At 39.6% G+C, this 22,206-nt stretch overlaps 1 protein-coding gene across 2 annotated transcripts in view; it reads left to right on the top strand.

The window, feature by feature from the left end:
• The window catches only part of itga9 (integrin, alpha 9), a 340,968-nt gene that overhangs the window by 280,594 nt on the left and 38,168 nt on the right, over positions 1-22,206 (top strand). For both annotated transcript variants that reach the window (XR_003718143.2, XM_028817449.2), the window contains exons 22-23: positions 8,721-8,829; positions 18,628-18,735. Coding sequence is in view for 1 of the 2 variants with exons in the window: in XM_028817449.2 (XP_028673282.1) it covers positions 8,721-8,829; positions 18,628-18,735 (217 nt within the window). In the remaining variant the exon portion in view is untranslated. The remainder of the gene's footprint in view (positions 1-8,720; positions 8,830-18,627; positions 18,736-22,206) is intronic.

Below are 22,206 nucleotides of genomic sequence, written 5' to 3'. Positions count from 1 at the left end.
AGAATACATGTCTGGGGACAACCCGTTCAAAAGTGTGTAGTGAATAGTATTGAAATCCTGTGCTGCAAAGACTATAGCCACAGGACTTCTACCTAAAACACCCATATTCCATTTCTCCAGTCCTTGTGTTTTAAACAGCATCAGGGGTGTCAAATAGGAATAAACAAGTACTAAACAAAAGACTTGACGTTGAGTGAAAATAAAAAAGCTAAAATTGCTGTTATTAATTCAGGAGCTTAGCAGTACAAGGTAAATAAAGCTTACAAATTTGTACCATAATGAGTGCTGTGACAGAGGAGAAAGATGCCCCCACACACAGAGTACTACAGCTACTTGGCTCCACGTTTGAGAAGTATTTCTGTCTGCTATGATATCTTTCTGTCATTTTTAACCATTGCATCACTACAACGTAACAACAGCAAATAAAATTTAGATAAGCATTGTGGTCTATGGATACACAATGTGTTAGAATGCCACAGCTATATTCTGGCATTGCAAGTTTGCATTTTCAGAATGCCAGTAATGTTAACTTACTTTAGTTACTCGTTTAAATGTGCAGTCAGAAGGCGGGTGCTCTGCAGTGTTATCCGTGCTTTGCTGATGTCGTTAGGCAGATTTGTCGATTTGGGTGTTTTAAGTACTCAAATATGCATCTACTGTAGCTCTTCGTTATCAGCTCTCTTAATGGCAGTCTTTTTCACGGAGTGTGACACACCATTTACCTCAAATGCATATTTTGCTGTTCAAATTTACGTGAAAATAGCTGTAAGCTTACATCAACTCCTACACTATTGTCATAACGCTGAGCTACAGACAGCACACACACAGCACCTGTGAAAACATATAATTCACTTTTACCACTCTTCCATTGATGTTTTCAAATGCCAATGTATAATCTGATTCTAGAGAATGGTTTTCCCTTGCAACAGGTTATGCTTTTTTTTTTTGAAATGTGCAATTTGTTCTCTCACACGCGACACACATTTATATGTCTAGAAGAGTTTTTTTAGGAGACTTTGACTGTAGACGATTCATCGTTATCAGAAACTTACTCTCTGCCGGTTAAAGTTAACAAGAGGCCCATTGCTCTTTACAGTTCAAAATCACCGCCCCTTACCTTCATGAGACATTGGATTGGTTAAGAAATGTGACAGTCAATGAGCTGTCTAATTGTCCACACCCAATTTTAAGCACAATTCACTCATGGCTGTCTCCAGACGTACATATTATGTGACTGCCTTCAGCAAGATGAGTCTTTAGTAGAAATGGTATTTCTGCAATCCTAATGGTGTGTCATGTGGTGGGTGCGGCAATGCGCTATATCAGTGCATGCTCCTAACCTCTTCCTCCTCCTAATATCACATTAACATACAGTTTCCCTTTTCCTATTTTTTACTTTAACTCTATTCCTGTTCTAGCATTGTACCATTGTGCCCATTTTACTAAACTGGATTTTCCGTAGTATAATATATTTTGATTGAATGATCTTTTTATTAATTTGTGTTCACTGTAAAGGGCACTGTAGTTAATAAGGTTGATTTTCTTCTTCTTCTTTCATTATAACAGTTAAGAGTGCTTTTGATAGGAGCTATATCACTTAAAGTCTGACTGCAGTTGGTGTAATAGGCCTGAAACTTAATAACAGACAATGGGCCAAATTACTCAGTGTGAAAGTTTTTCCTCTTTTCTGCAAGCAGGAAACCTATATTGAGATTTCTTTTTTTTAATGTTTTTGGGTGGGCTACTATTTTCTGTAAAAACTAATTTTTCAGGCCTTTTGGAATACATTCCACACATCCACACAAGTGGCGTAAATCACATGTGAACTTTGGGGGATTAACCCGATGCTGTGTTTGTGTAAAGCAGTGCTGCTGGGGTAAGGCACAGATATTTCCCTGAAAGGAAGTATTGTCTCCTAACCATTTCACCCTTGGCAATCAGTAACTCCCATCTAAAACAGCAAGCTATTTGCAAGGACCGCCACAGCAAATTGATGCCAGACCCATCTGGTGGCGGGTTTCCTACCCTAAAATGAAAAAAAGAAAAAAAAATGCTGTGTTATTAAAGCATTTTATTTCTGTTCACCAGTTTACTGAAATGAACTCAAGTAGCTCTTTTTTATGGCATAGTGGGAACATTTTGTTGGAATTTATACAAAGGTTTGTATGAATAACAAAGGCAAGCAGGCAAAAATAGGACACATATTGACTGGATTATGGTCGGCCCTGTGTGATAAGATAAATTATTATTTGCTTTGTAAAGCACACTGTGACCTAGCTCATTTTAAAATGCGCTATATTTAAAATATAGACTAATTATTATGTCTATCATTTGGCTGACCATTATTGTCACAATATAAATTTTTGAATTATTTGGTGAATAATGTCGGCATGGTGACACAGTAAGTACTACTTCTGCCACACAGCTCCATTGATTTAACATTCTGAGTAGACTGTACACTTTCTCTCCATGTTGTTGTGGCTTCTTCTCTGTGTCTTTTCTCCTTCATCACAAAGATTGAAAGTCAACCCTAAACTGGCCCCATATCCACTCACTAGGCACCCTGAACTAATACTGGGTAGGGTCTCCTTTTGCTCTCAAAACAGTCTCAGTTCTTGGTGCCACAAATTCCACGAGATGTTAGAAACATTCCTTTGAGATTCTGGTCCATGTCAACCTGACTGCATAAGATATTTCCGTGGATTTGTCACGTGCACATTCATGCTGCAAATCTCCCGTTCTACCACATAACAAAGGTGTTAAGTTTGATTCAGATTTGGTGACTGGAAATGTCACACTGTACTCAACCAGTTTGAGATGACTTTTGCTTTGTGACCTGGTGTATTATCATGCTGGAAGTAGCCAGTAGAAGAATTGTAATTTGTGGCCATTGTAGAACAGACTGGCATGAAATGAATGAAACACAATGAAAGGAATCAATCGATCCATCTATCCATCTTCCAAACCTCAGCTGTCAACTTCCCCTTAAATGCAACCATCATGGAGGAAGCTTGTGTCATGTAAATTATGGCAGCATGTCTTCAAAAACAGTGAACCCCAAAAGGAGACCAAGGTAATGGTCTGTATATATACATTTTTATCATTTGTTCATTAGATACCATTGTCATCTACAAACTCCTGAGAAATGTCATCAGTACTGCCTCTGGAACATTCTTCATATATGTTGAAGGATCATTGTACCAGCTGCAGCACCCTCACTGAGGCAAAGAAGACCAGCATCAAAACCATAATCCATTAGCTCCAGTTCTCTTGAACAGGCCTCTAAATCAGACTGGTTAACTGCTGTCTCTCCTCACACATCTTCTACTCAGAAAGGAGCTGAGGTTGGACAACCTTGGGTTCTCATAGAAAGTGGTTTATTTTGGTTGGAGGTTGAATTCTGGTTTGATAAGTTAGACTTGATCGTATGGAATATTATTTTCTTCAAATAAAATCAATAATGAAAAAAACAAAAAAAAGAAAGAGGTTTAAAGTCTTTTGTGGGGTTTTCCTTACAAAAGGCCAGATTAACATTAAATGCTGGGGGAACACAGCTAAATGAACCATATGATTTTTCAACCATCTATGGTCAAATACAGATGGGCATCATTCTCGTTTTCCAGTGACCACCAAGAGTTGGAGCGGAACAGGAAGAAGGGTTGTGGGACAGCAGGAGTCAATCTCAGGAAGTATCAGGCACAAGGCAGGAAAGAGCTCTGAACATGGTGAACAAACACACACACACACACTCACAGAGGCTAATTTAGCATCACCAACTCACCTTGTGCTACAAAAATAGTGAATGTCCTAATACAGCTCACGATAAAAATCACAACATAAAAATAAAAGTGAATTATAGTGGCCATAAATTGGATGATGCAGGATTGATTTTATTATAGAGGCTTTAGAATTTCCTGAACTAGCTTGCTCTATTGCTCAATATAGAAGTGCAGTACTATTTAAGATTTCTACACCCTGTCCAGGCATTGTTCCTGCCTTGTAAACAATGATCGCTGAGATAGACCCCAACTGCCCTGTGACCCTGCCCTATATAAGTGAGTTAAAAAAATGGAAAGATAGATAGTTTTACAATTGATTGATCTCGTATCAGAAGCCAAAACAGAAGTTCCTGTTTGTGTTAATTGTAATAATATTTCTGTAAAGTATTAATTTCCCCTTGTGGACAAATAAAGTATCTATCTATCTATCTATCTATCTATCTATCTATCTATCTATCTATCTATCTATCTATCTATCTATCTATCTATCTATCTATCTATCTATCTATCTATCTATCTATCTATCTATAGGATAACATAATTTATGGTTGTGCTCGTTAAGGTTACTACAAAATATAAGTGATTTTGTAAAGCAATCATTTTGGAAAATAGTAGTAAAGGCACTATAAAAACATTCATTGCCCTAGAATAAGTACTCACTCTTAAGGACTGATTTGTATAAAGTGCTTCCTGATAGCAGTCATCTTCTATGGCCCTAGAGATTTGTTAATCAGATTGTTAAAAGTGGAGGCCAGTGCTAGAGCTAGTAGAAACTACAAGTTTGAAATACTCAAGTAGAAAGTGTTAGTGGCAAAGTGTCTCGTAAAATAGCTGTCCAAATTGAGCTCTGCAGTTGTGAGAACATCCAGCTCTCTTTGAAAATGCTCAGTGCCAGTGAACGTTAGGGAGAACTTTAATTTTAGCCGTGTCCTTCTGTCTTCTCTCTCAGAAGCAGCTGAAGGTCTAACTGTTAGACACGCTGGCTGCAGCTACTGGTCTTGGGTATACTTCAGTGTTTATTTCTGGGCCATTACCAGAATTTCTCAAGCCTACACACCTGACTAAAATGTTTTTGCTCTTTCTTCCTAAATGTAGTTTGCTAGTGACTTATTTTGAGTATTTGGAATGGAATTGCTATGATACAGTAGACAGCGTGACAGTGTTGCTCTTCACAGTTCCATCCCTCATTGATGCCAAAAAATAAACAAAACACTCCTCCAATATACTTAGAGTACTGCTTATGTAAAGCACATTGGGATCTCTATAAAATAATGATTGATTCATTTATTTCCTTCATTAAGTAAGTAAATATTTTTACAGCTGAGTGTCATACTTAATTTTTTAATATCGCCCATTTTGTTGTTTTTTTATTTCATACTTGACTAATGTGACACTTTTATTTAGTACTTGTGTAAGAATTTGGATTGTGAAAGTATGACTTATTTATGTAGTACAGTTATTTTGGGCAGTTTTGTCAGAAATATTAAACAATGTGATACTGAATTATGAGAGTTATATAATGAATGTGGAGGCAATGTTATCATAGCATCATCACTGTTAAGTTCTGCCTACAATGGTTTTCCTAACTAATGACTGTTACAGATAGATGTATTTCAAATTATGAAAAAAGTGGTCCACCTCAGTCATTACCGTTTTATTAAAATCAGCTTTGTTGAGAACAATGCATTACAATCAGTAGCTGGTAAAGGAAGATTTCATAAAAATGTAAGAAAGCTTTTTTGTTCAGTGAATTGTTACCATATGGAAACAGCTCCCTACCAGGGTGTTTTAAAGGGGCGGCCTGGGGACCTTTAAGTCTTTACTCTATATTATTTCTAGAATCACTTGTTGAATAGAAATTGATGAGCCATGCTGGGATGAATGGCCTGCTCTCATCAAAACATTTTCTTCTGGTTGTATGTATAAAAAAGGGAGAATAGAAGATTTAAAACAGCTCACTGCAGCCAGCATGGAGCAGAAGGAGAATGATGAGTGGACAGATTGGGTTCAGCTACAAGCTGTGTTTGACGTGATGTCTATATGATTAAGTGTATCATTTGTATATGCAGTAAATCTGAAAATATTCTCTCCATACCTAGAATAATACTGGCAGAATCTACAGATTATATACATTATATTTTATATACATATTATTAAAATACACAAAGGGAAAATAAATTCAAAGAAACAGACAGAAAACAAAATAAATTCTGCTGCTCCTATGAAGGCTCATGCCTCGATGTGATGGCTTCCACACTAGTCAACATAACAGGTACACCTAGCATTGTCCCTTTTTGTCTCCTGTCTCCCTGTCATTCCCCTCAGACTCAGACAACTCTTCTAACTAACAGTTAATATTTGTGTTACCTTCTGTGGAGCAGATAGATAATTGAATCCTCCACTCCAATATTTGTCCAATTGGCAGACTGCAGTGGATCCAGGTGGTCTACCATAAGATCAGTCTCTCAAAGGTCCTCATGATGTGAGACATACGAGCCACTGGTCTGTAGTCATTTGTGAAAGGCCTACCTTCTTTGGAACAGGAACAATGCAGTGCAGTAGCTGCACTTTTCCTGCATTGCTTGAGTCCAGTGGTTATGCCTATACAGTATATTCTACCATATAAACACTGCATGTTATCTAAATAATCCTCTATGCCTATATTAATACATCACACAATTTAAATGTTATGAGTCTTATTTAACAAACTGTAAACAGCACTGTTTTTTCACCCCAATTTAACTCCTATACAGATGCTAAAGGGATCAGTTCCTGTCCAAAGCTCACTTACAGCCATGTGGTTGTGACACAACAAAAAGTGGTAGGGCATCAAAGTCTAAGCAGGGCTTAACTGAAATCTGTGTCTTCTGTAGCTGCTCTCACCAGTTATTTTGGATTGTTTGGGCTATAAATTTAATTAGTAAGGTATATTTGGCTGACAAGCATATGACATGGTGCCTTGAGAGGAGTTGTGGTATTGTATGAGGAAGTCGGTAGTGGCAGAGAAGTATGTCAGAGTTGTACAGGATATGTACGAGGGAAGTGTGACAGTGGTGAGGTCTGCGGTAGGAGTGACAGATGCATTCATGGTGGAAGTGGGATTACTTCAAGGATCGACTCTGAGCCCTTTCTTATTTGCAATGGTGATGGACAGGTTGACAGATGAGATTAGACAGGTGTCCCCGTGGATTATGATATTTGCTGATGACATTGTAATCTGTAGTGAGAGTAGGGAGCAGGTTGAGGAGACCCTGGAGAGGTGGAGATATGCTCTGTAGAGGAGAGGAATGAAGGTCAGTAGGAACAAGACAGAATACATGTGTGTAAATGAGAGGGAGGTCAGTGGAATAATGAGGATGCTGGCAGTCGAGTTGGCGAAGGTGGATGAGTTTAAATAAATCAACAGTACAGAGTAATGGGGATTGTGAAAGAGAGGTGGAAAAGAGAGTGCAGGCAGGGTGGAATGGGTGGAGAAGAGTGTCAGGAGTGATTTGTGACAGACGGGTATCAGCAAGAGTCAAAGGGAAGGTCTACAGGACGGTAGTGAGACCAGCTATGTTATATGGGTTGGAGATGGTGGCACTGACCAGAAAGCAGGAGAGAGTGCTGCAGGTGACAGAGTTAAAGATGCTAAGATTTGCATTGAGTGTGACAAGGATGGATAGGATTAGAAATGACGACATTAGAGGGTCAGCTCAGGTTGGGAGACAAAGTCAGAGAGGCGAGATTGCGTTGGTTTGGTCATGTGCAGAGGAAAGATGCTGGGTATATTGGGAGAAGAATGTTAAAGGTAGAGCTTCCAGGCAAGAGGAAAAGAAGAAGGCCTAAGAGAAGGTTTATGGATGTGATGAGAGAGGACATGCAGGTGATGGATGTAACAGAACAAGATGCAGAGGACAGGAAGATATGGAACAAGATGATCCACTGTGGCAACCCCTAACGGGAGCAACCTAAAGAAGAAGAAGAAGATTTGGCTGACACTTTTATCTAAGGCTACTCACAAGATCAATACATTCTACAACATTTAAGATTTTTTTTTTTACTGTTGTATCACAAGCAGGTTAAGTGACTTGCTCAAGGTCACAGAGTGACACTGAGATGGAAAATGAACTGGCACTTTTGCAGTTTAAAGTTCTGTGCCTTTAGCCACCACACCATCCTGCCTCAGCTGTAACAACAAGTTACATCTGGCAGTTCCATTCCAGGATTTATTCTAGCATGGAATGTTAGAGAAAATCATTTTGAACAGTAGGGCCAGCAACGTAAGAGAACTCTATTGTGAGAAGTGATGTTCATACCCTAATACCCAAGCAGTCTTTAAAAGCCAGGCCTCTAAGCCAATCTCATCTTTTTAACTTCTGCTGCAATAAGTCTCAAGGTGTTATATTAACTTTCCAGAAGTCTTCCATTGCTACTCTGTTTCTGGTAGTCTCAAAATAACGACATTCTGGAAACACAGCTCACACAGACCTCACCATCGCATTTCCACATTACAATGCAGAGCACATTCTAACTGGCAGTGATGTCTTCTTTCTGTCTTGGAAATCCCTCTTGATTTTTTCTCATATATTTTGCTGTCTTGATGGCAGTTTTGACCTTCAACACTTCTTGTCACCCACGCACAATATTCTTTAAGACCTGCAGCAGAAATTCAGCATTTCTTTCAGAAAAACATTAGATGAAGGTGTAATCTAAAATTGTTTACCTTCTGTGGTTGTAGAGTTGTGACCTTAAGTTGATGTTTTGTGTTGTTACAGAGGCTTTTACTATTGTGGCAGGGCTGTATCAATTAAACTGGTGGTCTGGAAGTAGCACCAGTTTGTGGTGTTTCCTGTAGCTGCTTTCCAGTGGTAATATGATCAACAGAATGGCAGGCCACCCCTTTGCTCTGGTCACACTTGTTGTATCAAACTGACCGTTCACATCTTTTATTGTCCTCAGGATGATTTCACCTTCCTCCTTTGAGTATGGAGACTCAGTGGACACATCCCGGTTTGTTCAACTGGAGGATATGGAGTGCCTCTTTCAGCCTCTCAATTACACCTTTCAGGTAATTTTTTTCAGTATAAAATTAAATGAACAAACATCTTCCATCCTCCTCCTCATACAGATTAGGGAAACATGTATATTATTTTCCTTAGTCTCTTGCAGCTTTTATGTGTTCACAAGATTCAACGTGCTTTGGCAACACTTGGTGTAAGATGGGGACCAATCCAGATGTGGAGCCAGTCCAAAGTGGGGAATATTCAAGCACAATCTCACATTCAGTCAGCCTAGACCGATATATGTAGAGTTGCATGTTAACCTAACATATCTTTAGAATGTAAGAGGTGAACCGGAGAGCCAAGTGAGACTATACAAACACCATACAGCCAGTCATCTGCAGCTGGGAGGCAGGAGAGCTAAGCACTGTGCCACTATGCCTGCCAGAGACATGCAAAGAAATCCTTTGTGATACAGCATAGGATACATTTCCACCATTAAGTATCCCATTCTTGGGTGAAACCAAAACAATACCTGACAGGTATTATACTAACCTCAACATTTGATCGGCCCCATAAACTTTTACCTCCATCTACATGTCTCCCACAGCTTTTACCCAATGTCCTCATACACCCATTTACTCTATCCCTACAACCACATGCTCCCAGTTCTTTACCACTCTGCCTAATGTGTAGCATCTCTTGTGGTAGAAATTTAACAGGACAAATCAGTTATCAGACAAAAGAAAAGCTGTACGTTGTATTTTTTAAATACTCCTCGGCAAAATGCCTTGGAGGGAATATTCTTCAAAAGCAGTCCATTACAGCATGGTCAGAATGGTCATAGAAACAAAGAATAGAGGTTCATTTTATAAACTACTGAATTTACATACAGTGTCAATCAATGCATACATTTTACGCTGGTTGGTTTGTTGGTATATACCCAAATGATTTATATAAAATAAAAGTCTATTATATTATATTCTGGTTCTTCTTTATACCCTTGAAAGTTCTGTGCATATAACAGCTGTCCATTCTGGTTGTTTATAGGACATCTGCTGACTTCTTAGTCATCTTTCAGTACATTTTGTTGTTCACTTGACCTTTATCTGATTTCCGACATTTATTAACCCTTCATGCTATTTCTTTTAGATAAATGCATTGTTACCCTAAAATTATTCTTTCACACTTTACCTCTTCCAATTTATATATATATCACCTGCTGCCATCACCCTGTTTCCTTAATTCCCATAACCCCCCAAACCTTTTACGCTGTTCCTCTAGGTTCCCAATGTAAACACTCTTCCCACCCATACACCACAAGCTGTACAGCACACTGGTAAGGCTTCACCTGGTGCATGGTGTGCAGTTTTGGCCCCCGGGCTACAAAAAAAACAGCTGTGCTAGAAAAACTCCAGAGAAGAACGACTAGGCTGAGTCTGAGACTGAGAGGTTTGAACCATGAGGAAAGATTTCAACTTAAACAATCAGATATTAAGAGAGACCATGATTAAAGTTCTAAAATTATGAAAGGAATTGATATAGTGGAGCAAGGCTAATGCTTTAAAGAACAGGGGGTGACAGTGAGAAACTTGTTAAGAGTAAATTCCACACAAACATTTGATAGATTTTCTTCATACATGAACTGCAGACACCAGGAATAAATTACCATGTAGTGTGTAGAATAGGACTTTAGGGACCATCAAAACTCGACTTGATGTTATTTTGAGGGAATTGGGTGGATGTAATTGGTAAGATTTGTGGGTTTGAATGGCCTTCTCTTGTCACAATTTCTCTAATATTCTTGTTTTATAATGTTCTAATGTTCATATACCCCAACCTCTTCCATTTGGGGTCAGTTCAAATATCAAAAGATGAACTGAACAGTTAAAACAAGTAAATTGATCTAAAATAGTAATTGGGTATCAGAATGCTCCAGGACATCAGAGGGATAAATACTGATGGGATATCAGAGGATTAACAAGAAATAGGGCATTAGGGAGATAATCATTGATGAGATATCAGAGTGCTGACTCTAACGGTGAATAAGAGGGCAAATTGTTAATGCTGTATCAGATGCCAAAAACACTGAAGTGGTATCAGACTGCTAAAGACTGGTGAACTATCAGTTCAGTTCAGTTTATTTGTATTTAAGCACACTTCTGCTTATGAGCTAATTTCACTATGCATTAATTACAAATATGCTATATGACCAAAAGTATGTGGGCACCACTCCAAATTATTTAAATAGGTGTTTCAGCTGCATCTATTGTTAACAGGTGCATATAGCACATAGCCATGCAATCTCCATTGACAAACACTGGCAGTGGACTTAGACATAGTGAAGAGCTCAGAGACTATAAACATGTCACTGTCACCAATGATGCCACCTTCGCCGCAAATCAGTACGTGAAATTTCTGCTCTGCTAGATTTGCCCCAGTCAAATGTAAGTACCATTATTAAGGAAAGGAAGTCTTTATTGTCACTGTACTAGTACAATGAAATTGTAAATGCTAAACCTGTAAACAGTACATCAAACAACGATGAATAAATAATGTAACTCGCACACATCCTATGATGAATAAGGGACAGAAAATTGTTTTTCACAAAAGTAACTGTGGTACGTACTGGAGAAAAAAAAATTATGAAATAGAAGTTCCTAGGATCAACAGCAGCTCATCCATGAAGTGGTAGGCCATACAAACTCAGAGTGGGGCCGCCTTGTGTTAAAGCGTACAGCATGTAATATTGCCTGTACTCTGTGGTATCACTCACAACAGAGTTACAAATTTAATCAGAAAGCAACATCAAAACAGGAACTGTGCCTTGGGAGCTTCATGGGTTTCAATGGCTGAGCAGATGCACACAAGTCTAAGATCACTATGTGCAATGACACGCGCCGGCTGGAGTGAGTAGTGTAAAGCACACCGCCATTGGACTCTGGAATAGTGGAAACACGTTTTCTGGACTGATGAATCACACTTCACTAGATGGCAGTCTGATGGATGAATCTGAGTTTGGTGGATGGCAGGAAAATGCTACCATCTCTACTGCATAGTTTCTTCTATAAAGTTTGGAGGAGGAGGGATAATGGGGCTGGATCTCATGGTTCAGGTGAAGATTAAGGTTAATGCTACAGTATAAAAAGATATTTTAGACAATTGTGCTCTTGTGGCAACAGCTTTGGGAAGGTCCTCTTTAGCTCCAGCATGACTGTTCTCCTCTGCACAAGGAAGGGTCCATAAAGACATGGAAGAACTCAAGTATCCTGCACAGAGCCTTGAGTTCAACCATATTGAACACCTTTGGGATGAATTGGAACACCAATTATGAGCCCGGTCTTCTCATCCAATATCAGTACCAGAAATCACAAATGAATCCATCCATCCATCCATTATTCAACCCGCTATATCCGAACACAGGGTCACGGGGGTCTGCTGGAGCCAATCCCAGCCAGCACAGGGTGCAAGGCAGAAACAAATCCTGGACAGGGCGCCAGCCCACCGCAGGGCACACACACACACACCAAGCACAACACTAGGGACAATTTAGGATCGCCAATGCACCTAACCTACATGTCTTTGGACTGTGGGAGGAAACCAGAGCACCCAGAGGAAACCCACACAGACACGGGGAGAACATGCAAACTCCACGCAGGGAGGACCTGGGAAGTGAACCCAGGTCTCCTTACTGTGAGGCAGCAGCGCTACCACTGGGCCACCATGCCACCCTATCACAAATTAATTTTGTTGAATTTGGTTAAATTCCCACAGACACACGCAAAAATCTTTTGGAAAGCCTTCCCGGAAGAGTGGAGGCTGTTACAGCCACAAAGGGGAAGCGATTCCATATTATTGTCCATGGTTTTGGGGTGGAACGTCCAACAAGCTCATATAGGTGTGTGTGATGATCAGGTTAACACAGAATACAGTGTTGAAACATTTTACAATATAGACAAATATATGAGGAGCAGCATTGATGGTGCAATGGTAGTGCTGCTGCCTCACTGTAAGGAGATCTGGTTCTGCGTTCTAGGTCCTCCCTTCATGGTGTTTGTATGTTCTCCCCGTGTCTACATGGGTTACTTCCCACAGTCCAAAGACATGCAGGTTAGGTGGATTGGCGATAATAAATTGGGAACAGAGTGTGATTGGGGTATGAGATGGACTGGCATCCTGTCCAGAGTTTGTTCCTGCCTTGCACCCTATGCTATCAGGGACTGGCTCCAGCACCCCCTTGCATTCCTATACTGAACTAAGCAGACTAGAAAATGACTGACAAATATTTGAGGATATGCTGAGATATGTACAGGGTGGTTTTAAGCCTCACTGTCCAAGCGCAGCTTCATTCTGAAAACAATGGTAAGTATCAGACAGCTAAAACAGTAATGGAGTTAAAAAGGGATTAAAATAGTGATAGAGTATAACAGGGTACCTGAGGACATGAAAAGGGGACGTGGATCTGAGCACATTCTCCCAGCCATGCACTGTTCTTGTTATTCCGGGCAATACCCCATCTGTGGGTCCCAGGCGAGTATTGGTTTCATAACTGCACCCGTGCCTTCCAAGAGTTCCCTGGCGTGTGCAGAGCTGCTGACACTCTGTACGAAGGCCTGACAGACATACCACAAGCGAGAACCTGAGTTCAAAAGCAGTGACTCTGGAGAGCCGTCAGGAGCAAATGCCTGGATTGGTTTCCTGGAAGTTAACAGCGAGATGCTTCCTCCTCCTCGACAGGCAAAGCCTAACTAACTCATTCCAGAAATATTTCAGAAAAACATCTGTGTCAAGGCTAAGAGATGGTGGAGGGGAGGCGCGAGACAAAGAAATTCAGAACTTAAGAAAAAGCCTGATTTGCGGTTTCTTCCTTTTGAACGGCAGCCCTCCACCGCCAGGTTTTCTTTGGCAGGCATCTGCCCCCTTCTTCCCCCGGTCGTGTGGTGCGTAGGGTCTCTCAAAGATGCAGGCACAAGCCAGTACTCTCGGCACAAAACACGACCTGCACCACTCCTTCTTCCCTTGGGGCGTCAGCTCCACTTGGACACAGGAGAACGTTTGTACTGCGATGTTGGAAAAGCTGGCAGCGATTAACAGAATTTCTCAAACACAGTCAATGGAGAATGTGGCTCATTGTGTGCAGAAAGACTTGCTGCTGCTTTACAGTTTTATATTATTAACACGAGAGCAAGAATGGTGCTGTTACCCAGAGGGGAGATTTGAAAAACTTCCTGCTGTGTGTGTGGGGGAGACAAAATTGGGCACCTTTCAACATTTAATGTATTTTTGTGGTTTAAGGGTTTTTCCTGTAGGAGGTATTCGTCTTTGCAATATTACAAAAGAATACTTGACTTCTGTGGCCTTGTGACAAATCAGATTGGTTTTAATATGACTATTGGAGTTTGAGTTGTAATGTAAATTAGACATGATGGAGCTGCACAGAGGAGTCTGTCCTCTGTTATCACATTTAAAATGCTTGATTTATTTGTACAGTTTTTTTTTGTCCTTATTGTAGTATTTTATATTCAGTACTGTGGCATGATAGAAATTCTCATATGGCCCGGTGACAACTTTCTATGCACTGTAGGTCTGTTTAGCATGAACACTTACACAGAGATGGCCACCCAACAGCCATCATACTTTGGTTTAAAGAATTTTATTTTTTGGCAGCTTACATCTGACGTTTGTGGGATTTTCATTGTTAAGGCATTTTTCTTTTTTCCTGTTTAAATTTTAAACATTGTGCAATTATGTGCATCATGGATGAGGGGGCCACACAAAGGTCTACATTTGATCACGGCACCAAAAAGGACACTTAATGGTCATTTCCTGCAGGTTTAGTTGAATTTTTGTTAGTGTACAATAAGCTTTGTGCTTTGAGCTTTCTTCCTCCAAATTTTGTTCCCACTTGCACTTTGATCCTTTTGAAAAGTATCTCAGAGTAGGAAAACAGTTATAACTGGCTCAAAAATCTCAGAGTGTCGCAAATTTGGCCCTGCTCCTGAGAGTAAGACTAAAAGCATTTTATCAATTTTCCAAATTTAGGAAACTACTCCTCACTTACCAAGATTTACGAGCGTCCATGACTTGCCAGGGGCTGCCAGAAGACAGCCTTCAGGCAGAGATCAGCATGCCCATCCTATAAAAAGATATTAGTTTGTCAGAGATGGAATAATATTGTAACAAATCTTCTGCATTATGTGATTGATCAATCTATGCAGAGAAGCCATGTCCTGTTAACCAAACTGAAGGTGCTGGTAACATTGGATGTAAAATGCAGCTTTGCAATAACGATGACTTGGGTATGTCACAGCCACTCATTTCTCAAATTGTGCACTAAACTTTGAACACTCTTACAATGCACGAGGTAAAATGCAGATTTACAAATTTCTCCTTAACTCCACATGAGTTAATGTCATGCAAATCGGCACACAAATAAAAGCCATTGCCCCAAATCTGGATGACCATGCATATATATATACATGTATATATCAGCCTATATACATCGGACTTCCAACACAACTCGGAGTCCTGCCACATGCAAAAGTTCGCTGATGACACTGCTATCGTTGGCTGCATCAGGAGTGGGCAGGAGGAGGAGTATAGGAACCTAATCAATGAGTTTGTTAAATGGTGCGACTCAAACCACCTACACCTGAACACCAGCAAAACCAAGGAACTGGTGGTGGATTTTAGGAGGCCCAGACCCCTCATGGACCCCGTGATCATCAGAGGTGACTGTGTGCAGATGGTGCAGACCTATAAATACCTGGGAGTGCAGCTGGATGATAAATTGGACTGGACTGCCAATACTGATGCTCTGTGTATGAAAGGACAGAGCCGGTTATACTTCCTTAGAAGGCTGGCGTCCTTCAACATCTGCAATAAGATGCTGCAGATGTTCTATCAGACGGTTGTAGCGAGCGCCCTCTTCTACGCAGTGGTGTGCTGGGGAGGCAGCATTAAGAAGAAAGACGCCTCATGCCTGGACAAACTGGTGAGGAAGGAAGGCTCTATTGTTGGCATGGAGCTGGACAGTTTAACATCTGTGGCAGAGCAACGGGCGCTGAGCAGGCTCCTATCAATCATGGAGAATCCACTGCATCCACTAAACAGTATCATCTCCAGACAGAAGAGCAGCTTCAGTGACAGACTGCTGTCACTGTCCTGCTCCACTGACAGACTGAGAAGACCGTTCCTCCCCCAAACTATGCGACTCTTCAATTCCACCCGGGGGGGTAAACGTTAACATTATATAAAGTTATTGTCTGTTTTTACCTGCATTATTATCAATCTTTAATTTAATATTGTTCTTTATCAGTATGCTGCTGCTGGAGTATGTGAATTTCCCCTTGGGATTAATAAAGTATCTATCTATCTATCTATCTATCTATCTATCTATCTATCTATCTATCTATCTATCTATCTATCTATCTATCTATCTATCTATCTATCTATCTATCTATCTATCTATCTATCTATCTATCTATCTATCTATCTATCTATCTATCTATCTATCTGTGCTTCACAAGCGATAAAGCCCAGGTGGTCATGGGTGTATATACTGTACTATATTGTAGTAACAACTATATTTTACTGAAGATAGTTGGGGATGGATGGGTGATTGGCAGTGAAATGTTGTACAGGTGCTCTGAGCTGTGTCTTCCACAACATTTGTGCTCCACTTTACAAACCGGTGGAGATTCAAGAAGGCAGGCACAGACTCCCTGAGCACTAGATAAATAGAACCTCGCAGAAGATAAGGGGGGATCATGGAGATAGACAGACACGTCATGTGACTCCAGAAGATGATCTGGATCAGTGGATGGGTGAATGCGACTGAGGAATAGTGCAAGAATAGTGGTGGCTAGTTTCAGTAACTGTTACTTTATGAGACATTTTTCATGGCCATAGCAGTGGGAAGGTCATTCTTTAGAAAGTGGATCATAGATTGTTAAATAAACGTGCGCATTACCAGGCTTAACTCTCATTCTTGATGTGTGTGTCTCGGTGCTCGTTACAGTATTATTGTTGATTTTGTTGTTAAGTAGCAGCAATTACATGCAGCTTAGCGCAATATCTTACCTTATTATATTTTGCTCCTTCTTCTTCTACTACTACTTAGAATATTATTATTATTATTATTAGTATTATTATTATCTGTGTGGAAAAGCCATAGCGCTAGTATTAGAAAACTACAAAGCATTGTTATAAGTGCCAAGATGCGGCTTGGGGGTGCCATAACATCATAAAATCATTCATTCTTAAATGTGAGGTCTTACTCCTCTCTGGGAATGAGAGTAGGATGCTTCAAAAGTGGGTAGGACAAATTCTTATCCTAGTCAAACTTCTAGTGCAACTCCTAGGAGTAATTCTGAGACGCTTGATAAATACAGGCACAGATTTCTCCTCCTAGATATCCTCTCAGCCAAGAATGGTATACAAAGAAACACTTGCTCAGGCCATAACTCTTAAAAACATTCAAAGTTTGTTTTTTTTTTTTTAATTATGAATGCTGTTTTGTGAATCTTTACTCATGGTTTGGGTACTCTGCTTTTATGCCAGTACTTCAAATATGTAGTCTTGTGGCACCTTAGGGTATTAGTATTAGTGATGTAATATTATTTCCAGTAGTTATATTTCATTATTATAACACTAATAGTAGTTCTACCAATATATTTATACAATGGCCTCCTGTAGTGAACACTGTCTTGAGTACAGAGCTAAAGATCAACTGGTTGACATGATATTTTTTACAGTTGGAATGCAGACATGTCAAGTGACGTCTTCAGGGTCACATGACAAGTTGGAAGTGAAGATTGGACTGACAGTCCAGTGGCTTTGCCTCTAATGTCACAATACCTGCACCAATAGTAAGGTCACTGGATTTTACTATTAATAGACGTAGCGCTTAGGTAATTACTATTATAAGTAGAAGTAGTATTAAATGCAGTAGTAGTACACTGGTGCCTCGTACTTTGAACTTAACTCGTTTCAGGAGACCATTTGAACTCTGAATTGTTCGAAGTCTGAATCAATTTTTTTTAGAAATAATGGAAAGTGAATTACTCCATTCCCAGACCCTAACCAATACCCATTTCGATAAACTTAAACAGCAAATACGCTTAAGGGTAACGCAAGAGATGCTTTCACAGTGAGAACGTGGCACGAATTGGGTGCAAAACAGATGATGTTTATGCTCACTGCATAAGCTTCACCTCTTGCTGCATATTTTTCACTGCATAGAAGCATCGTTCAAACTCTGGATCAAATTTCTCTTGAATTTAGCATTCAAACTCTGGAACGTTCAAAGTAACAATCTTTCAAAGTATGAGCACCACTGTACTTTTATTTATTACTATTAGTGTTACTTAACATGGTGCCAGAGGATGACAACGTATAGCATGGTTGAACATGCTGGTAAGAATTTCACTGTATTTTGTACAGATGACAATGCTGCTACTTCTTTTACTTTTTATTATGCGTATTAGTATTTATAATAATCATAGAACCTTAGTATTATTATTATTTATCACCTTCAAACTCTCTCCTTCTAATTACTAACATATTTAAAAATGTAAATAATTTCAGGTATAATAATAATATTTCTATAACTTTTGTCATCAGACCAGAATCTCACACTTAAAGTCAAAACTGAAAGTTTGACAAATGTTCATGTGTCTGTGTCTGCCCAAACCAAAAGCCAAGATCGTCTCTGTAGATTTCATCATTTTTGTGTTGAAACAGAAGTCAAATTTCAATACAGCACTGTTGTTCCTACTACATTTTATTTTACTATGATTATTAGTATTCTTGCTTTTTAGAAAGTACTCCTAAGAAATCACACATCGTGTTTCCATTTGTTTTAGGTCATCAACACGGGACCCAGCAGCCTGCCAGGATCTACTGTACACATCTTGATTCCCAACCGGCTGTCCAGTACTGGTGTGGAGATGTTCCTCATTTTGGATATAGTGGTATTTTTTCACTTTTCTGTCCTAATATTTGAAATTCTTTTGTGTCATATAGTTGATGAAGGGTTAAAAAAAATGAGAAAGCAGTCCTGTGCATTGTGCCAGACACTGCTGTGCAGCCAGATTCATTCTGTTTTAAGAAGAATTTTCAGGTCATGCCATATAATCACACATCTTAATACTAGCAGTTAAACTGACAAAATATTTACAACCAAGAAATGTCAGCGTTTATTTGAGTATGGAACTGGAAGTATGTGCTGCGTGTTTAACCCTCTGTTTCCTGTCACACGATGCTTTACACTGGAGTACAGATTACTGTCAGTAAAGTACAGCAGGGTAGAAGAAGCTCTTAATTGATTTTAATTGATAAAAGTACTGTATCTTATAAAGATCTCATATTATGCAATAGCTCTAAAGTAATACCAATTTTAAACTAATTATTCCTATTAAAGGTTCACCAGTTTGTCATTTTTATGACCAATTCTGAGCTTCAGCCACTTTGGCAGAAAATTGACTCTAAATATAGTTGAAGAATCTGATCTACTGGTAATGTGATTGCTAAATGGGGGGTTCAGAAGAATTCAGGTTTTTAGGAAAATCTTTCTACATTTTTAGAAAGTAAAAATCTTAAATAAAATTTTAATTTTCCATCCATCATTTTCTTAAGTGTTTAGTCCAGTTTTATGGTCTTAGGGACCCATAGCATTGGAGGCAAGAAAGGAATCTTTCCAAAAAATGTTTTTCAAGTTGGTGCTCGACATATTGTTCCTTTCTCTGAATCCTGTACTTGCAATTGTACATTATTTAGACGAGTGTTTTTCCAATGCAAGGTTGAGGCATTCTTCTTTCTGAATTCCTTTCCGAGCCATGGTGGTATGCTTGTTTTTTCCTTTTTAAACAGCAAGCTGAAAGGGTCAGAGCAGGCCATCTCTCTCTGCTTGTCAGAGAACTTTTACACCCAGTTAAACCGCTCCCTCTTCTGCTTTGGCCTTAATCTTGAGGAGTCTAAGGGTTTAACTTTTTATTTATATATTTATTCAAGTATTTCACTGTGCTGACATTCAAAGCATTTTTTTTTCAAAGCATTGCTAAAGCAGTAGGCTTTTTGATTACTACAATTTGGAAAGGTTGTAATATGGGCGGAGTTTGACTTTAGGTGGGTGCGGGGCAGACGAATAATAAAATTGCACTTTTTGGAGTCTCAACTGTACTGCTACATATTTGGTTTGATTTTTGGTGCTCAAAGGCCAACAGGGCTTTTTCCATCATTCGGTCCTCTTTCAGGATTGCTAGGGGCATGGCCTCTAAGGTCGGGACCCATGCGTTATTGATGCAATGGGATAAAAGGATGGCTATGGGTGCTAATCTTTATCCAATCAGCAGATGCCAAATGTCCCAAGATTATCTTTTTGTTCTTTTCTTGCGTGTACTTTCAGTTTTGACCCTCTTATTCTGTCATCCATGATTATTGTTCTCGTATTGTAATGTATATTTACAATACACTATATTTACAATCACTTGAAAACAACAGGCTAGTTCAGGGGTGGGAAAACTATGGCCCGCGGGCCACATCCGGCCTGTTGGTCTTTTTAAACCGGCCCGCCGAAGACTGGTACAAAATTGCCCAAATCAAATCATATTATAATTATGACTGCATTAATTTGACCTTGTCCTATAATGCCTGGCGTTCCACCAGGTGGCGCATTAGGCGCAGTGATACATTGACTTGATTTTGCGGAGCGCGGGTTACTCTCTGTTATTACTCTGCTACTGCTCTGAACCAATCTGCAACAATGAGTGGGCCAAAGAAAAGAAAAGTCGACAGTGAGTGCCGAGTGTTTAATAAGGAATGGACAACTAAATACTTTTTCACTGAAGTCCGGGCAAAGGCTGTATGTCTTATTTGCCAAGAAACTGTTGCGGTTTCAGAGGAATACAACATCAGCCGTCACTTTTCCATCAAGCATGCTAATTATGCTAACAACCAGTCAACGCAAGAACGGACAGCTACCGTTCAGAGGTTGGCAGCTAGTTTGCGGGCTCAGCAAAACACCTTTATCCAACAAACTGCCATCCAAGAATCAAGCACGAAGGCAAGTTATGTGCTGGCATTCAAATTAGCAAAGACCAGCAAGCTCTTTCTCCGAAGGGGAGTTTCTCAAAGAGTGCATGGTAGAGACAGCAGGTATCTTGTGTCCTGAGAGCAAGAATAAATATGAAAAAATTAGCTTATCACACAGGATAGTGACTCGCTGTGTTGAGCTAATTGACGAAGACTTAGCTAGCAAGTTAAACAAAAAAGCGGAGTCATTTACATTATATTCCTTGGCACTGGTTGAAAGTAATGACATAAAGGACACCGCTCAGCTTTTAATTTTTATCAGAGGTATTAATGACAATTTTGATATAACGGAGGAGTTTTTGGCCATGGAATCCCTAAAGGGGAAAACGCGGGGAGAGGACTTGTATTACAGTGTGTCGGGTGTCATAAATAGGCATAAGCTACCTTGGAGTACACTCGCCAACGTTACCACAGATGGATCGCCAAATCTGACTGGAAAAAAACGTTGGGTTGCACAAAAGAATCCAGAAGAGGGTGAAAGAGGAGAACCCTGAGCAGGAGGTAATTTTCTTACACTGCCTAATCCACCAGAAAGCACTGTGTAAATCTGTATTGCAGCTTGACTACGTTGTGAATTTCCCATTGGGATTAATAAAGTATCTATCTATCTATCTATCTATCTATCTATCTATCTATCTATCTATCTATCTATCTATCTATCTATCTATCTATCTATCTATCTATCTATCTATCTATCTATCTATCTATCTATCTATCTATCTATCTATCTATCTATCTAGCTAGCTAGCTAGCTAGCTAGCTAGTGAAGCCAGTTGTAAAACTCGTTAACTTTATTTGAGCAAGGGGACTTCAGCATCGTCAGTTTATTAAGTTTCTTGAAGAAATTGACGCTGATCAGTTGAGCAATGAACACTTCAGATCTGTTCTGAGAATTGCCACAACAAAACTCACACCAGACTTCGATGCACTAGCAAAAAAGGGTGATCAACAACACTGTTCCCACTAAAAGTGAATGTAAATATTAACACTGTAATGCCTTTTTTATGTTTATGTTTGATATGTATGCATCTAGTGCTGGCCCGGCCCGTCTGTCGAATCTTAAAAGTCAATGTGGCCCCTGAGCTAAAAAGTTTGCCCACCCCTGGGTTAGTTCAATTATAAAATCCCCAAATCCGCAGATCATGGCTCTCCAAGTATCATTCATGTCACTTAAACTCCTTTAATACTTTGCTGAAACTTGACAAGCTTTGTTCATTACTTTCACGAACTCTCCCAATCTATAAGAATCTGTGAAGTCAGAACAAGCATGTTCTTTTACATACTCTTTTTTTTGTTATTAAGTTTATTCCAGTTCTGTTAAAGTACATTGGGCTACTAGCCCAAATTGTGCT

Source organism: Erpetoichthys calabaricus, chromosome 13 (assembly GCF_900747795.2).
Source record: "Erpetoichthys calabaricus chromosome 13, fErpCal1.3, whole genome shotgun sequence".
Classification (NCBI taxonomy): Eukaryota; Metazoa; Chordata; class Cladistia; order Polypteriformes; family Polypteridae; genus Erpetoichthys; species Erpetoichthys calabaricus.
The sequence above is the reverse complement of the archived record's forward strand: the minus strand, read 5'-3'. Positions and strand labels throughout refer to the sequence as shown.